At 35.9% G+C, this 19,444-nt stretch overlaps 1 protein-coding gene across 1 annotated transcript; it reads right to left on the reverse strand.

The window, feature by feature from the left end:
* Nucleotides 1–2,384: 2,384 nt before the first annotated feature.
* Nucleotides 2,385–15,389, reverse strand: scara3 (scavenger receptor class A, member 3). The gene is made up of 7 exons (XM_060866241.1): nucleotides 15,051–15,389; nucleotides 9,976–10,011; nucleotides 9,701–9,745; nucleotides 9,082–9,201; nucleotides 7,584–7,649; nucleotides 5,901–6,935; nucleotides 2,385–5,815 (listed from the first exon to the last, which is right to left on the reverse strand). The coding sequence occupies exons 1-7, from the start codon at nucleotides 15,055–15,057 to the stop codon at nucleotides 5,373–5,375; spliced, it is 1,752 nt and encodes a 583-aa protein (XP_060722224.1). The 5' UTR covers nucleotides 15,058–15,389; the 3' UTR covers nucleotides 2,385–5,372.
* Between the last annotated feature and the right edge of the window lie 4,055 nt (nucleotides 15,390–19,444).

Raw genomic sequence — 19,444 nt, forward strand, 5'->3', positions numbered from 1 at the left:
TGCCCAGCTTTTCAGGTGCCAATAAATCCAGTGCAGTTCCATACAATTATACATTAAATCAGAAGCATTAACAGAATACAAGTCCTTATGAAATTAATATTAGGGATGTGTCCCCATGCTAATGTTTTTAGTAAGAATGCTGTTCAACAAATCAGAGGGAACTATGCAAGAACTAATCATAAATTAACAACTATTCCTATAAACTACTAAGAACTACTAGTTAATTGCTCAGTTAGTATGAGTAACACTCCAATAATCTGACATTTTGCTTACAGAATTGCTGTTTAATCTACTTATTACTTACTGATCACTTAAAAATGAATGAATATTTCTATTCCAACACTTCAGTGTCTAAAATGTAAATGTTTATAAGAGTCATTATAGGTCCTGTCAGAGGAACACGTGGTCAGTGTTTGGTTTTATTGAACCATGCAGGTCTAAAGTGAAAACTGACAGCAATAACTTACAAAATTCCGATACAAAATTAAGCATCCTTTTTGCACCCAGAACAACACAGACTGTACACTGATGTAATTTTATGTTGCAGTTTTGTTACTGGGATGTGGTAGATTAGTGGTTATTGTGTTGGACAACTGATCAGAATGTTGTGAGTTCAAATCCCAGGTCCACCAAACTGCCACTACTGAGCCCTTGAGCAAGGCACTTAAACCTCAATTGCTCAGTTGTATTAAAAAGAGATTAAAATGTAAGTTGCTTTGGTTAATGTGTATTGTCAGGTTGCCTTGTCTTGCACTGTCTGCACAATGTTACACACATACGCTTTACGTTAAAAGGTTAACTTTTTTAGTACATAGTTTACTATGGGTTATTGAACAGTATTGTTGTTAATGTGTTTTTATTAGAAAATGTTAATGTGTTTTTTTAGAGGGCAAATACAAATATAACTTCTATTCAGCAGCTATCTGTTGACTAGTGGTAATTGAGATGACATATTACAAATCATGAGCATGGACATGTAGCTGTGTATACTGACACTTTACACCTTATTTCATTACACAGTCACTTACATGTGCAACATTTGTGAGTAATTCCAGTAGTGTTTATAATTAAAGCATGCTCTGAACAGACATTTACCTAACATTTATGGAATGAGTCTCCAGGTTCAGTGATTTATAACAGTCAGTGGTAAAGCTGTAACATTTAAATTTTCTGACCCTAAAGTCTTCAGGAAAGAGGAATTTATGTTTTTTGGTTCATCATTAACATGATAACAGGAACATACCTGTTTAATGGACAGAATTAAACACTACATTAGTAGCTACATTGACATTGATTGTTTTGCTATAATAGCACAACCCTGTTGTGTTATATTCGTGATATATCACTCGGTACGTGGTGTGTAGCTTCAGACGTTGATTGCAGTCTTTTTGTCAGCAGTCAAAAATTAATTCAATTTGATTGACCACATGCATAACCATACACAGCACTACATGTTTTTTACTGTTGTTTTTTTCAGTTTCTAAGTTTAGTGAAATGAGAAGTCCACATACATGCCCTTTAAATGTTACATAACTTTTCTAACTGATTTTTAGGGAATTACACCAACCTGCACTAGATGATTGTTTTGCTTGGCAAGACCTGTGTTGTGACATTGAGGGTGAGAGAAAATATCAGACATGAGCTCACAACCGGCTGAAACAATCTGCATGTTGTTTTCCCAGCCAACAAATTACTTAATAATGAATAACCTAATAACTCAACCAAGTCAATGCAATTAGGTTTTCTAAACACATTTCTATTTAAATCACACACTGTAATAAAACTTGTAAACTACAAGTAATAAATGTGCTAGGAATCACAACAAAACATTTTTAAGATCATAAAAGAATAATAATAATATTGTATATATAATGATGTGTAAAACACATGTATACATATGAAAATTGATTACATTTTGCAAATATTAAATAAATTCTGGTTAGAATTAAATAATTCTAGTCTTAGCTCAATTTTACAAGTCATATCCTGTTTATATAAGTTATAAAGCTCATGTTCAATATTAATGTAAAATGTTTAAAGTGTTGTTTTTTTTTGTTCCTGTCATATTTTCTCCATCACAGTTTTAAAAAATTATGTGAAGCTTAAATATCTAAGCAATATTTATTTTGAACATATATTAATATAAATCCAATTAAAGAACTTTGAGAACATTGAGAACTGTGCAGAAATATAACAGCAAATCTACCACAGACCACATTACAATGTGAATGTATTACGTCCACACATGAAGATCCTGGAAGTTTTGAACAGAACAGAATTAAATTATTTCAGTCAGATGTCAATATGTATGCAAGTAATTTATCAGATTTTTTATTAACATTTTCTTGATCGACACTTTTACTTTTGCTCAAATGAATTATTACAACAGTAGCATGTATTAGTATTTTTTGTACACTTTTCACCACTTTTCACAATGAAGAAAACTAAAAATGAATTAAATACAGGGGGATTATTTTTGATAAGTTATTTACATGTGTCTGAACAGAGAAGTGATGCAGTGGTGAGTCTGTACTTGCACTCAGTAACCTGCTTCTTTTGCGTAAAAGGCTTTAAAATATTTGACTCAGCTTCAAACAAGTGAATATCATTCAATGTTAATTACATTTCTCTTGCTTGCATGTCTTTAATAAATTGAATTTAGTTTACAATAAACAGGCCTCAAGCTGCCATACTATTTTTTTCTTTGGAAAATCTCAAGACAAAAAAAGTAACCAAAGTGAACACAATCAAGCAAATGAGCCAACAATATTATACTTCTTCACTGACAAAAATTATCCAGCATTACATAACTGTGACTTGAAATAGTATGTGAACCTTTGCTTTCAGTATCTGTTGTGACTCCTTGTGCAGCAATAACTGTAAATAAATTGTTTAGTAACTTTTTGATCAGTTCTGCACAACAGCTTAGAAGAATTCTATTCCATTCCTCACTACAGAAGAGCTTCAACACTCTGATTTTAGTGGGTGTCCTCACATGAAGTGCTTGCTTTAGGTCCTTCCACAATTTTTCTTTTGGATTAAAGTCAGGACATTGACTTAGCTATTCTAAAACATTATCTTTGTTCCTCTTTAATCATTCTTCGGTAGACACACTTGTGTGCTTGTGCTCGTTGTCTTGGTGTACTGTATGACCCATTTTTTTTTTGAGATTCAGTTCATGGACAGATGTCTTAACATTTTTATTTAGAGAGCACCCGTATAATTCTGTATTCATTGTTCCATCAATGATGGCAAGCTCTTCTGGCCCAGATGCAGCAATACAGGCCAAAAGCATGATACTACCACCACCATGTTTCATAGACGGAATAATGTTCTTATGGTGGAATTCAGTATCTTCCTTTCTCCAAAAATAATGCTTCTCATTTTAAAACAAAAAGTTATTTTTTGGTCTCATTTATCCACAAATTATTTTTCCAATAGTCCTCTAGCTTGTACACATGATCTTTAGCAAACTTCATGGGCAGCAATGTTCTTTTTGGAGAGTAGTGGCTTTCTCCTTGCAACTCTGCCTTGCACACCGAGGTTGTTGAGTGTTCACCTGATGGCAGATCCATGAACTTCAGTGATCTTTGTTGGCTGACCACTTGTGGGAATGTACCAATGGTCTTAAATTTCCTCTGTTTGTGCAGAATCTATATGACTGAGTCCAATCCCTTAAAAGAGGATTTTGTAACCGTTTCCAGTCTGACGTGAAAAAATAACTCTTTTTCTGAAGTCTTCAGAAATCTCCATTGTTTTTGCAATGATCCCCTTCCACAAACACACGTCAAGAACATCAGACTTTGATATATCTCTGTTCTTTAAATAAAATAGTTACTCATGAAGACTTGATTGTCATCTCATTGACTGAAATCAGATGAACCCTAATTTCACCTTGAAATGAGGTACTAAACCTAGAGGTTCACATACTTTTGCCTCTGACAAATATATAATATTGGAACATTTTCCTGAATGAAAAATTTACCAAGTATAATATATTTTTCTGATCTGTTTGATTATGTTCACTTTATCTGCTTTTGGGGATTTTGGAAAATATGATGATGTTTTGGGTATATTTATGCAGAAATATAGAAATTTTAAAGGGTTCACAAACTTTCAAGCAACACTATATATGTGTGTGCTTGTGTGTGTGTGTGTAATATAAGTAGTTATAAAAAATATATTTCTAGTTTTACATCATTACTTCTAGTTTTACATCATTGCACATCATTTGCATCAAAGATGGTGCTAGTCAGTTTTATACATTGTACAGTATTGAATACTTGGCAAGTTATCCTGGAATTGTGCTTTATTTCAATAAATGATTTTATTTCTTTATTATTTAACATAGTGTAAAAACACTAATGTCAAAATTAAACTCTTACAACACCACATAAAATTGTCCACAAGAGCATAAAATATGTTCACTATGATGTTATGGTGAAAGCACTAAAAATAATTTTTGCACATGTAAAATCAGCAAAATGTACGCTTTAACATAGTATTGATGCTATAGTATGCATTTTCTTATTGTGTGTGTTGTATTTTACACTTTTGTTGGTAATAGTATGGCTGCAGGATGATTAATAAAAAATCTTCACGTTGTTCTATCTTGTTCAGAGTACCTGCTCTGAATACACCATGGTGTATATACAAAAATAGAAGTAATTCTACAATAATGGCTTGATTAAAAATTCTATTAACATTTAAAGTGCCTTAAAGTTTGTTGTCATGATATGTAAGGGATTTTTAATGAAATAAACTCATAAAAGGCCATCACAAATATCACAACTTACCGTTCTATGATTCAGAGACATTCTCAAAATATCTATTCAAGGTATATATAAAAGCAAAAGTCCAAAAAGGTTTGGCAAAAAAAAAACTGTGCTGTAGTAAGTCCTACATAGTCTTCCATCCTCAGTACAAAGTAATGCCAAGTTGCCTAGTGCCCAGTCATGTGATGAGGGTCAGATATTGTATATGTATGTGCAGTTTATAGCCTGAGGGATGTATATTGAAGATAGTGGGATGTGGTAGCTCAGTGGTTATCCTGTTTGACTACTGATCGGAAGGCCATGAGTTCGAATCTCAGGTCCACCAAGCTGCCACTGCTAGGCCCCTGAGCAAGGCCCTTAACCCTCAATTACTCTGTTGTATAAATTGAATAAAAAAGTAAGTCACTCTGGATAAGGGTGTCTGCTAAATGATGTAAGATAAGGTCTATTAAAGGTGAAAGTTTCATGAAATGTATGCAGCTGAAGTTGATTTCATCCAGCCATTATCAGTAACATCACTGTGTCCAACAAAGTTGTATGTGAAATATCTCAATACATTGTTCAACAAGTTTTGTAACAGAGTGATCTTAACATCTCTCATCCCACTGTGGAGTTCCCTGGTGGACCAGGAGGACCAGGTGGACCAGGAGGACCAGGTGGGCCAACAGGACCAGGCTTTCCTATAGGCCCAGGGATCCCATGTAAACCACGCAGTCCTGCTTGACCCTGGATTCCTGGTGGTCCTTTCTGCCCTTGCAATCCATCTTTGCCAGAAAATCCCATGTCACCCTTCTGCCCCTGTTCACCTCGAGGTCCTGGTTGTCCTAAAGACCCTTTTGCTCCTTTTAGACCTTGGCTTCCTTTCATTCCAGAAGGACCAGTTTCCCCTTGATCTCCTTTAGGCCCCATAAAACCCTTTTGCCCTGGAGGACCAGGAAAACCAACACGGCCTTTGTCTCCTTTGATCCCTATTGATCCTGTAGGACCTGTTGTCCCAATTTCGCCCTTGTCCCCTTTTGGACCTGGTGGACCAGGAGCGCCTGCAAAACAAAAAGAGATCAAATTAATATACTTTTTTTAATATACGATCTAATAGTATATGCAACAATTTAAAAGAATTGCTACCTTTCAAAATGGTGAAGTTTTGTATTAGCTGAGCATGGCTGATGTCCACCAACTTCATCTCCTCCATAACCATAGAGAGGTTCCTCATATCCATATCAAGACGTACATTAAGCAGCATATATCGTGATCTCAAGGAATCAGCCAGGTTTAGCAGAAGCAAGACAGTATTGTTTAAATTCTGCAAGTCTTCTGTGTGGCTGCCCAGCTTTGACTGGCAAGATGAGCTCTCCATGTTGATGTATTTGTACATGCTCTGAACATGACTGACTGTTGCATTGATGCTAGAGGCAATGGTATCAATCTCCAGTTCAATGGAACTCATTCTTGTGTCCAGTGTCATAAACCTTTCCCCAGTCCTATTTTCATAGTATTTGGCGTGATACTGGTGGTCATGCATGTTCTCCTCATGCTCATCAATGTAAGAAGACACATTGTCCAGCTGTATCTGGAGGTTCATGACCTGTAACGTGAGCTCATGTACCATATCTGAGCTCATACTGATTCTCTGATGTGTGGCAGAGATGCCACTCTGGATGTTTCGCATTGTTTGGACATTGGTGCTGGAATTGGTCTTGAGTGCAGTAAGTGCTCTGCTGTAGTTCTGCCAGTCTTTGGTAATTTTCTGTAGCACCAATGCCTCTTCTTCTGCTTTCCTCTTAAGAGCATCTATCCACAATGCACTAAGTGCGACAGTACTGTTGACCTGTTGTACAGTAGCCTTCAAATCATATTGGTCTTGGACCAAGGTCTTCATGCCCTGATCAGTCTCGTTGATAACAGCCTGCCATCCATTTACCTGATTCAGGTACTGCTCAAGAGATTGGTTAATTCTTTTAATAGTAATCCCATAAGCCTGGAAATCTCTTATCATCTTGTTATTGGATTGTGTTAGAGTGTTTTGGGATTGAGTAGACTGGTCCAATAACTGCTGTTGACCCACAATCATCTTTTGGAGGTCATCAAACTCCTTTTTGAGCCTGGTGATCTCGTCTCGGAAGTTAACTGTGCTGTAGCATTCAGTGCAGTTCATGAGATCTGCAAAATATGTTTTATATTTACAGTTCTGATGGGTTTGGATGGTTGTACCATGAAAGACTGCTATACTTAGACTGCCATACTTGGAAAAAGCAGAAAAAAGATAAAGTCTCCAAATGATGGATATCAGTTGAGTTTGGAACTGATTGTAAAGCCACCAATAATGTAACAGGGAGGTTTTTGTTTTTTATTTATTTAGTTTTTATTATTAATATTTTATAATCAATGCATAATGGCCCACTTCAAGGGGATGAAGGGTAATAAGCCAGAGGATCAGAAAATATTAATATCAGCCCAATTTCAAACATGGCTTTTGCTTTTCATTTAGTTTTCTAAATGAATTACTAAATATATATATATATATATATATATATATATATATGTATATATTTATGTATGTTTGTGTGTGGCCGATACAAATCTGGCTCACTGAACTGGGAAGTGTGCCCTGCTATCAAGAACAAAATGTTTCATCATAGGATAAAGGTAATTAAATGATAAATACATGATTGATTTGATTTGTAGTGACACTTAACTCTTAACAGTAAAAGTACAAGACCCAAACCCCAATCCTTGCCAACATAATTTATAAATATCCCCATAGTGAAACAATTTTTCTTCAGGCATATGACAATGTTAATATCTTACCTTCGGTACTTCCCTGGGCCTTGGGTATCTTTTTATCTTCATATAAGCTGTCAACCTTCCTAAAAACTGATGACATAATGGAATTTGATTAATTTCAGATTTTAGTGATTGATTGAATGAAAATGTTCAAAGCCCTGGTACAGAAATTGAAATAAAAAAAACAGCCAGACATTTGAAATAGACTCATAACCACTGTGATTTATGACCAATGTGTGATTTCTCATGAAAGTAGGAGTGTTCTGGTATTTCTTCAAGGCTCAAAATCTCAAATTATAATGCAGTATTACAGAATAATTCTCCAAGACTGCATGCATATGTAGTATGTTTTATTTCAACAGGGTGATGAAAAGGCCCTTTAGTTATAAAACAGGGATCAATAGTGATAAATTACATTCTAAATCATCTGGCACCTAAAATGTTTTGCATACTTCAAAGTTTATTAGTTTTTTTGCTCTTTGACGGATTTTATGAAATAATATACTTTATTTGAAGGCAATTGAATGCTTGCTGTTTTACACCCATGTTGGGCAACTGGGTAATATGAACCAGATGTGAATGTTTCTGCCCTCACACAATCTTGTTTTTCATTCAGCAATAACAGCAGATCACATTGTTGGAATCCAACTTTTCCAATTCTTTTGTTTTCAGTTCATTAGGCCACGGATTTGAAGGTCAATTTAATGTCTTCCCAGTAAAATATCAGCACCACCACAGAGCCCCAAATGTGTTTTTGAATTTGCTGCCCCTTTGTTATTATCTGTAAATCTAAAAGCATGGGTTTAGGTCTCTGCAATCCCATGATTACACTGAAATCTGAGAAACATCTGGAGAGAAACATCTGCAATGGCAAACAAGGAGGATGGCCTGCTCATATGATACCGTAAATAACTGGCAGATCCTCTGTTTTTCAGTCAGACCCCCATGGTTTCAATTCTCTGTGCTTTACAATTCCACAAGCATGCAGTGAAGTCAAGCGTAGTGAATGTGGGACGCATTTGGTGGACTTATTAGTGATATGAGACTTGTAACCATGGTGCCTATTAAAATGCCAAATGATGGAATGAACTTTATGAAGCTATTTAATTTCATGGTATCCATTATGTGTGGCTTACTGAGACATTCAAAATACACGAGTGAAATACTATACTAAGGTTTTGCAGCTTTATCACATCATGGCATGGTCTCCATGACATGATATCTATGGTGCAGCAGGTGGCATTTCTGTCTCAAAACTGCAGGAAACCTGTTTGAACTTGATCATGGGTATCTGCCTGATGCCTACATGTTCATTCCTTGTGGGCTTCATCAAGGTTCTCCAGTTACCTCCGACTTTCATAAACATGCTGGTAGGTGTATTTATTAGCTATGCTCTATGCTAAATTCTCTCTATGTGTGAAGAAGCAAGTGATGGACTTGGCTGTCTTTCTACTTTGTGACTGGCATTCCCAGGATATTCTCCATCAGGATGGAGTGGTCAAGACTCAAGAACAGAATTCACCCAGAGAAGCCAGGACTGCCAAGGTGATGACTATGAAGGCAAAGAAGCCATATAGAACTCTGACAGCCAGCTGGAGAGAACGAGTCTGCTTGCATTTCAAACAACCTCCGCGGGTTCTTCCTGTAGACACAAACAAGTATTGAGTGCATGGTCTCATATGCCAAACCATAAGCTCATTTTAGATTTGTGGTGCCATTACAACTAATACTAATTTCAACCTACGCCCAAAGGTTTTACTTTCGTTCTATATTCTCTAAGTGATGACATAACCTGGAGTTAGGTTTCTGCTTAATAAACCTATACAGCCTGTGCAAGATGTTTAGAGTTTACACATCATTTCCTAGTTTCACAGTAAATTGTACAAAAACAGATGTAGGGACATAAACAACACTGTAAAAGCTGACACAAACAAGTGCTAATCTGCTAGAGTTTTCAGTTTAGTATCACATTCATTATCATGTCATTAATGCTATGAATTTGTCTCTGTTTTATTGGCCTTAAATTCATTTACGCTCAGTAAGGTTAAGTTTTGTATGTTTACACAGCATGCATGTAGATACATAACTGTCGCAATGTTAGAAATTGTGTAATATTTGGCAGGTTTTCAGATTTGTCTAACCTCTGAAGGGAGGAATCTCTTCCTCCTCTCCGGTCAGGTCCTCCTCTGAGAAAAGAGATTGTTCAAAAGATTAATGAGCAACAATTGCCTATTATCAATGTTGCTCATCAACTCATTTGAGGCACATTAAAACTTTATTTTATATAAAATATGTAAACTTTTAAACATAGATCAAAACAGGACAAATTGTTCTGTTTAATTGCATTTAAACTCATTTATTGAAACATTCCAAATGACTAATAAATTAACAAATCATGGAAGAAAAAACACAGTACCTTTGAATAGCTGGTTCTCGTATCCACAATAACTTTCTGTAAGAAAAGGATATAGAGGGTTATGTATTAGATAGTTAAAACACATGTTGACATGTTATTTTAAGATTATTTTTTGCTAATGATGCCATCTATTAAAAAAAAAAAGCTGCCAGTTCTGAGTTCTGCTGTCCATGACACAAACCATGTGACTTGGCCTTGTTTATGAACATGAGGTAATATCTGGAACCTAATGCACTGCACAGTAATACACAAAAAACTTGAAATCAGAGAAGGAAGTGTAGCTTAATCAGTGCTTCAGAAAGAAATATCTTCTTTTATAAAGAAAACACAAGAGTATGTAAACAGCATGAACATGAAGTATTTGACAGGAACGGCTCCACTTGGTGCATTACACAAACACATTGTAAATTATACCAGCAAATTAACAGATGCTAAAGAAGTAACTTGCTTAAGCCAAGCTCACTAGAAAGTTGCAGAATTATATATGTATATACATATATAAATAAATAACTCCACACCAGGATCTAACCATTTAAAAAATTATCATCCTGTAGGTCCTCTGGTACATTTCGCAAATTCAGTATTCACATACATTGAATTGGTGTTTTGTTTTATTTTTTCAAATCTGGTGTGTAAGGCATCATCTGCCCAGAGAGTACAGGTCAGTCAGAGTTGAAGTACTGCACCAACAGACCAGGAAATGTGCGTCTGTGTGCACTTTTTCCAACCCAGGAGTGGCTACGCAGGTGTCTTTGGGATCAACAGCCCCAACCTTAGCCACTGGCATTAGTGCTGCCAACAACACAGAGGAAAAATTTAGGAGATCCTCTGGTCTGGATGGTGGCCATCCCCTCCAAAAACAAGTTCAGAAGCCTACCTTCGAAAAACTGCTGAGGCTCATTTAACAGAAGCAGCCTTCAAAAGTCCTGAATGTCTGAAAAGGGCAGGATATTTGGAACGGGTGTCCAAGAAGCTGCAGGAAATGGAGGGTTTGCTTAAGTCTGAGAACACAAGTTTATTTAGTTTTAGAATTTAGTTTTGAGGAGAGTGATGAGTCAGCGGGAAACCGAGTACGTCTGAAATCTAGTTTGTCTTCTGATGTAAGACATAAACAGGTTTACACTGCAGAACCGTATGTTTATGGATTGTGAAATTTTACAGCACACACAATGATGATGGAAAAGCGAATACAATTGCTTGTGTGTTTATGTTTCTCTCTGCAATTGGGAAAGATGAAATGTAGACAATGCTGCAGAAATCCAGAAGATCGCAAGTGTTGGTGAGCTCATAAATTACCCTAAATGCCCTTTAACATAAATGACTGTGTGACAGTGTACTGGAGTCCCATTCAGGGTGTACTTCCACCTCATTTCCAGTAATCCAATTAAAATTTAAAAAAGGTGTTCAGTATCCAGCTACTAAAATGTCAAATGTCCGTAATAGCTTAGTTTCAAATAAATGGTGCAAAACATATCTAAATATTACAGAAACATTAAACATGCAGAAACATTTCAGCATATAAGATCAATACAGGCTCAGATTATACATAGTTAAATGTTTTCTCAAAGTCTATAATATTCATGAAGATACCAAAATGTCCTTCAGACATGTTCCATATACCATTTTCCAGCAGGCCAAAGTCAGAGGAGCTTTTTAATTGAAAGAAAGAAAAGAAAAAGTTTCAGAACAAAATAATGAGCTCCACCTATAACTTAGTTGAAATCCAGTAGTTGGCTTACAAGTGTGGTTATGCAGTATATCAAATCTTTGACACTCAGCATTTTTATTCTCAGATGTAGGTGGAGGGAAGTATTAAAGGAGATTGGTCTACTTGGACATATGTTTAATAGCATTCTGCCAACTTCCTGTAAAAACAGGGGGATTAGATTTCGTGGTGATGTTACACACGTGCCCTTTAGCTCAACAAGGAACAGCGCTGAGTGAATAACTACATCTATATGAATCATGACATGCTGTATAGTCATTAAATATAATCTATGAGTCTGTTCTATGGAGTAACTCTGTAGATGGCTGTTTGTATTGAAGTCAAGACCATGATGATGAAAGAGGCTTTTTTTGGAAACCCTGAGCCACTGCACATTCTGTGCCAAAAAGAAGTTTAATGGCTTTGAACTAGTTTCTGACAGAAGAAAAATAAATAATTTCCTTTTATTTATTTAACAGCTGGCATCTAACACAACATGTTGTCACACTCTAATCCAGAGTTCTTCTTCAGTGGTTTGTGTTCCTGAAGTGAGTCCCAAAACACTGGTTTTGAATACTTGTCTTTCAATGAATAAAAATGCATGTGTATGCTGTTTTGACAGAAAGTTAGTATTTGAATGCTGTGCAGTCGCATGCTGTTATTATGAATGCTGTGTAACACAGCCCAGGAACATAAAACCAGTCAGGATCCCAGATACACAAAGCATATGGTGTTTCAGATGTTTGTTATGGTCTTTTTCTCATGCAACAAATCAGGATGAAGAGTTCCAGATATGTCTTATTACTAACCTATTCGGAGATTTCTTACTATTAACTTAACCTTTTATGTTTGTTTTAAATTTCCAAAAAAAACAAAATGATTGTGCATTCATTTCACTGTGGTAGATGTTTTTGCCCAACTTTCAGAAATGCACAATGAAGCCCTTTTGCAAGAAACAAGTCTCACTTTATCCGTGTCAACAAACAAACTCTTCCAGTTGTACTTTATAAGGATCATGTGGGCATGTTCTGAAGCAATGAAATGCAAGGAATGTGTATATACATTTTCATCAAACACTGAGAAAAGAACTAAGGTATGCATGTGTTGTGGTCTGGGGTTAAAACTGTTAAACTGAAGCACATTCACATGCATCCTGTGTGAATATTAATAAAGAAAGCTAAAGCATTGTTTCAACACTGTAGAACCTTCATACTTATTATGAGATACACCCTTGTAAAATTCATTCCTTCACTAAACTGACAGTGAAAGAGACCACACCTCTTTCATTGGACTAAAAGAATAAGAGACCACACCTCCTTAATTGGACAAACAGGAAAAGAGACCACACCTCCTTAATTTGACAAACAGGAAAAGACCTCCTTCATTGAACTGACAGCAATAAAGGCCATACCTCCTTCACTGGACTGACAGTCATAAAGACAACATCTACTTTACTGAACTGACCATCATAAAGACCAAATCTACTTCACTGGACTGACAGTCATAAAGACCAAATCTACTTCACTGGACTGATAGTCATAAAGACCACATCTACTTTACTGAACTGACAGTCATAAAGACCACACGTCCTTCACTGGACTGATAGTCATAAAGACGACATCTACTTTACTGAACTGATAGTCATGAAGACCACATCTACTTTACTGAACTGACAGTCATAAAGACCACACCTCCTTTATTGGGCTGACCATCATAAAGACCACAGCTACTTCACTGGACTGACAGTCATAAAGACCACACCTCCTTTATTGGGCTGACCATCATAAAGACCACAGATACTTCACTGGACTGACAGTCATAAAGACCACACCTCCTTTATTGGGCTGACCATCATAAAGACCACAGCTACTTCACTGGACTGACAGTCATAAAGACCACACCTCCTTTATTGGGCTGACCATCATAAAGACCACAGATACTTCACTGGACTGACAGTCATAAAGACCACACCTCCTTTATTGAACAGAGACCACACCTCCTTTATTGAACAGAGACCACGCCTCCTTTATTGGACTGACAGGAACAGAGACCACACCTTATGCCTTTTGTATTGAGATCATGCATCTTATATTGCACTCACAGGCTTGGAAGTCATATCTCCATCATTAAGACTAACAAACTTTTAGTGGAAATAAGACTAACAGACTTTCAGCATTTAGTGGAAATGACAGACATAGAGGCCACAACCCAATGAATGAAACATACAGGCATAGAACCGTAGCAACTGTAGGGCACAGAGACCATACCTTCTTCAACGGATTGATAGGCACAGTGGCTACACCTCTATCATCCTGACTGACCAGCACAAATAATTTACTGTGACTGACAGGAATTAAGGGGCATGCACAGATCATTTACTGGGACTGACAGGCACAGAGGCCACACATCCCTCATTATGACTATCAAGTATAAAGCATTTGCTGGGACTAACGAGCACAGATGCCACTCCCCATTTACTGGAAGTTACAAGCACATTTATTGGGCTGGCATGTATAAAGACCATGTCTCCATCATCAGGATTGACAGTCAAATTGTATTTCCTGGGACTAACAGCTAAACAGTCTTCATTGACCTGACACAACAAAGGTCACAGTCAATTTCGTACAACTTAGAGGCACAGAGGCCATGCCACATTCATCAAGATTGATAGGCACAGGGAAACAAAAGAAAAGTCCATTAATACCAGTAATAAAATTAGCTGGCTATCAGATTTAAACATATTTTAACAATACAGAGATACTCAATTGTATAAATTCACCACCACAAAACAAATTTTGCACACTGTTCCGAAGCAGTGCAGCTGTATTGCAAATAAGTATATCTTCATACCACCTGTGAAAACACATGACTTGTTATGTCTTTAGTCATGCTCAGACTGGATCATGTGATCTGGATCTCCGGGCACACACCTGCTGCCTGTCTCCTGATCTCCGACAATGTACTTTTGCCAAAGCTCTCTGGGATATAAGCTCAAATAAAGAGAAACAGACCTCCTACCTGCTCCCTTTACCTATGAAAACAGCTTACCAAGTCTTCTCCATATGCTAAATCTACCTTCAAAAGGTAATTTCCAGTGAAAAAAACATTACAGGATACCAAATTCTTAAATATCACATGATCATATTGTTTATGTAGGAGTTTGTTTGAAATGCCAAAGCAAATGTGTTGAGTGCTGAGAATGAAGAAATTTAATATTAAACTCTCTTTTTGAGTCTGTCTTACATCCAAGATCAACATATGCTGAATTTCCCCAGACATTGAAAGGGCTGAGAGGTGCAGCCTTTACAGCAAACTGTCTACAAGTTTTAGAGTATCTGTAATTAAAATAAAATGAAGAATATTGTCTTACCTTTCATATTTGCTATGTAATGATGTTTCAGAAGGAACAGTGATGAGCAGGTAGTCTTGAAAGCTGTCTCAGTTCACAAGTCCTCCGCTGTCCAATTATACAGCTGAATACGTGTCTTAAATGAGTATCCTGTTTTTAACAAGTCCACTTTATTGTAATCGGAGCTCACTTGCTGATTTGAGCAGCTAACATGCTACATGTTTAAGCAAGTGCGCATATGTAGCAGCCGCTCCAGAACATGCTTCTCTTTTCCGCAGAACTAGATGAAGCTAAAAACATGTGCAGTTTGAAGAGACACAACAGAGATTGGAGTGTGTTTCTCAGTGGGAGAAGGACAGAAAGAAGGGGAGGGAGAGGTGCAGAGAGAGAGAGAGAGAGAGAGAGAGAAAGGGAGTGCATATGTTCCTGCAGGCCAGTCCCATCCCAGCCTAATTACTAACAAATGTCTGGAAAGGGAAGGACAGGCACCTTTGTCTTCTGTTACTCCTTCATTGACACATTTATGGGAATTTAGACCGGTTCACATATTCTTCCATTTGTTTGTTTCCCAATGTTCCACATTCCAAATCAGTATCCGTGGAATGGAATTTGTGCCATGTGGATTAGTGCAGAGATTCTCACACTTTCGATAGACAGGTAGCTCTATAAAAATATATTAACACCTCCAAAGTATACATAATATTTAACCATTAAAAATATTGTGATTAATATTTTATAATTTAGTTACGCTTTAAATTTTGGCCTGTTATTGGTGCCTCTCAGTAATAAAAAAAATTACATGTAATAATGTATTCTACGTAGGAAATATGTAGGAAATAAAATAACAAAAACAACGATAATAATAAAAGCATAGTGATGCACCACAGTTTCCCCAGATTGGCATTAGTAGATTCAAAACTATTTCTTTCTATAAGCAATTAACTGGTTCGTTAGGACCCTCGTACCACCAGGGTGACCAGAGATTTTAAAATGAAAAGATTTTCTTATATAAAAAAGGAAAGAAGAGGAGAAACACTCTTCTCTTTAGGACCAACTGGCTAACTAATACTCTATGTCAACATCTTGCTCTCATGCTATCCTAGCTGTAACAGTCATTATAATTGGCATATTCAATCAGTTTGTATTTTCATCAAAAAAATCTAATGTTGTAAGCATTTAAACACCTGTTACATTGAAGGCATATCTTTGTCCATGTCTCAGAAGTCCGTTATGATGATGTGTGAATAAACATTGAATTTTGGGAAAGTAAGATAAGTAACTGCTCTTGATGGTTGATCATTAAAGTCCACAGAAATGTCAAATGCATAATTTCACCTTATAGTGCCAGTGATGGCAAATGACATCTTAGACTTAACCAAGAAACCTGGTCTTATGATTCTGCTAAGGAAGACTACGGTGGCCGGGAAGTGCAAAACACATTAACAAATCCGAAAACACATTAACAAATCCGAAAACAAATTAACAAATCCCAAAACACATTAACAAATACGAAAACAAATTAACAAATCCCTAAACACATTAACAAATCTGAAAACAAATTAACAAATCCCAAAACACATTAACAAATCCCAAAACACATTAACAAATCCGAAAACAAATTAACAAATCCCAAAACACATTAACAAATTAGAAAACAAATTAACAAATCCCAAAACACATTAACAAATCTGAAAACAAATTAACAAATCCCAAAACACATTAACAAATCCAAAAACAAATTAACAAATCCCAAAACACATTAACAAATCCCAAAACACATTAACAAATCCCAAAACACATTAACAAATCCCAAAACAAATTAACAAATTAGAAAACAAATTAACAAATCCCAAAACACATTAACAAATCCGAAAACAAATTAACAAATCCCAAAACACATTAACAAATCCGAAAACAAATTAACAAATCCCAAAACACATTAACAAATTAGAAAACAAATTAACAAATCCCAAAACACATTAACAAATCCGAAAACAAATTAACAAATCCCAAAACACATTAACAAATCCCAAAACACATTAACAAATTAGAAAACAAATTAACAAATCCCAAAACACATTAACAAATTAGAAAACAAATTAACAAATCCCAAAACACATTAACAAATCCGAAAACAAATTAACAAATCCCAAAACACATTAACAAATCCCAAAACACATTAACAAATTATAAAACAAATTAACAAATCCCAAAACACATTAACAAATTAGAAAACAAATTAACAAATCCCAAAACACATTAACAAATCCGAAAACAAATTAACAAATCCCAAAACACATTAACAAATCCCAAAACACATTAACAAATCCAAAAACAAATTAACAAATCCCAAAACACATTAACAAATCCCAAAACACATTAACAAATCCCAAAACAAATTAACAAATCTCAAAACACATTAACAAATTAGAAAACAAATTAACAAATCCCAAAACACATTAACAAATCCGAAAACAAATTAACAAATCCCAAAACACATTAACAAATCCCAAAACAAATTAACAAATCCCAAAACACATTAACAAATCCGAAAACAAATTAACAAATCCCAAAACACATTAACAAATCCGAAAACACATTAACAAATCCGAAAACAAATTAACAAATCTCAAAACACTAACAAATTAGAAAACAAATTAACAAATCCCAAAACACATTAACAAATCCGAAAACAAATTAACAAATCCCAAAACACATTAACAAATTAGAAAACAAATGAACAAATCCCAAAACAAATTAACAAATCCCAAAACAAATTAACAAATCCGAAAAGACATTAACAAGTCAGACAACCCGGAAGAGGTTGGTATAGTTTGTGAATGGAAACTTACAATCATCGGATGAGACACCTTTCATTCATTCATTCATTCATCTTCTACCGCTTATCTGAACTACCTCGGGTCACGGGGAGCCTGTGCCAGGCATCTCAGGCGTCATTGGGCATCAAGGCAGGATACACCCTGGACGGAGTGCCAACCCATCGCAGGGCACACGCACACACTCATTCACTCACGCAATCACACACTAGGGACAATTTTCCAGAGATGCCAATCAACCTACCATGCATGTCTTTGGACTGGGGGAGGAAACCGGAGTACACTTTCATTCACCTTTATATCTTTAATGACAGTCGTCTTGTCCAATGATCGGTAAGTTTCCATTCACAAACTATACCTACCGCTTCCGGGTTGTCTAAATCGGTGCATGAAACACATTAACAAATCAGAAAACAAATTAACAAATCAGAAAACAAATTAACAAATCAGAAAACACAACGACATTTCAAACAACCCGGAAGCGGTTGGTATAGTTTGTGATTGGACAAGACACCTGTCACTCAAATTATACATGAAGTTCAACAGTCTACTACAGGGAAAAGTTGGAATGGATTACTGTGGATTAATTCTGTTATTTTCTTGAACGGAGAACTTTATTTAAACGGAGAACTTCACACATTACACATAAGATTCCATACCTGTATATCTTGAGTGACAGGTGTCTTGTCCAATGATCGGTAAGTTTCCATTCAAAAACGATACGCTACCGTTTCTGGGTTGTCTGACTTGTCGTTGTGTTTTCTGATTTGTTAATGTGTTTTCAGAATTGTTCATTTGTTTTGGGATTTGTTAATGTGTTTTTTGATTTGTTAATTTGTTTTGGGATTTGTTCATTTGTTTTCTAATTTGTTAATGTGTTTTGGGATTTGTTAATTTGTTTTCTAATTTGTTAATGTGTTTTGGGATTTGTTAATTTGTTTTGGGATTTGTTAATGTGTTTTTTGATTTGTTAATGTGTTTTCTGTTTTGTTAATTTGTTTTGGGATTTGTTAATGTGTTTTGGCATTTGTTAATTTGTTTTGGGATTTGTTAATGTGTTTTGGGATTTGTTAATTTGTTTTCTAATTTGTTAATGTGTTTTCGGATTTGTTAATTTGTTTTCGGATTTGTTAATGTGTTTTTCACTTCCCGGCCACCGTAGAAGACAGATTATAGGTTCATAATTTGGTACCAACAGTGTGAATACACGGAAACCAAACCTTCCTTAATGGTGTTGACTTTGGGCCATTACTTCCAATCAATTCTCACCTGAATGCCACAGTGTATTGTTTTTGATCAGGTGCATTCCTTTATTTCCACAATTTACCATCAGCTAATGGCTATTCCAGCATGATAATGCACTTTTTCACAAAACAAAGCTTATCTGAAACTTATCGGTTCAGTGTTCTTCTGCAGTCTTCCCAGCCCTCAGATCTGAAACCTTTGGGATGTAGAACAGGAGATTCACAGCATGAAATTGACCTGAAAAATCTGCAGTCAGCATGGATCAGAATCTTAGAGAAATGTGTCAAACATATTTTGGAGGCTGTTTTGAGAGCATAGAGAGGCCCTGGCCCA

Source organism: Tachysurus vachellii, chromosome 3 (assembly GCF_030014155.1).
Source record: "Tachysurus vachellii isolate PV-2020 chromosome 3, HZAU_Pvac_v1, whole genome shotgun sequence".
NCBI classification, from domain to species: Eukaryota; Metazoa; Chordata; class Actinopteri; order Siluriformes; family Bagridae; genus Tachysurus; species Tachysurus vachellii.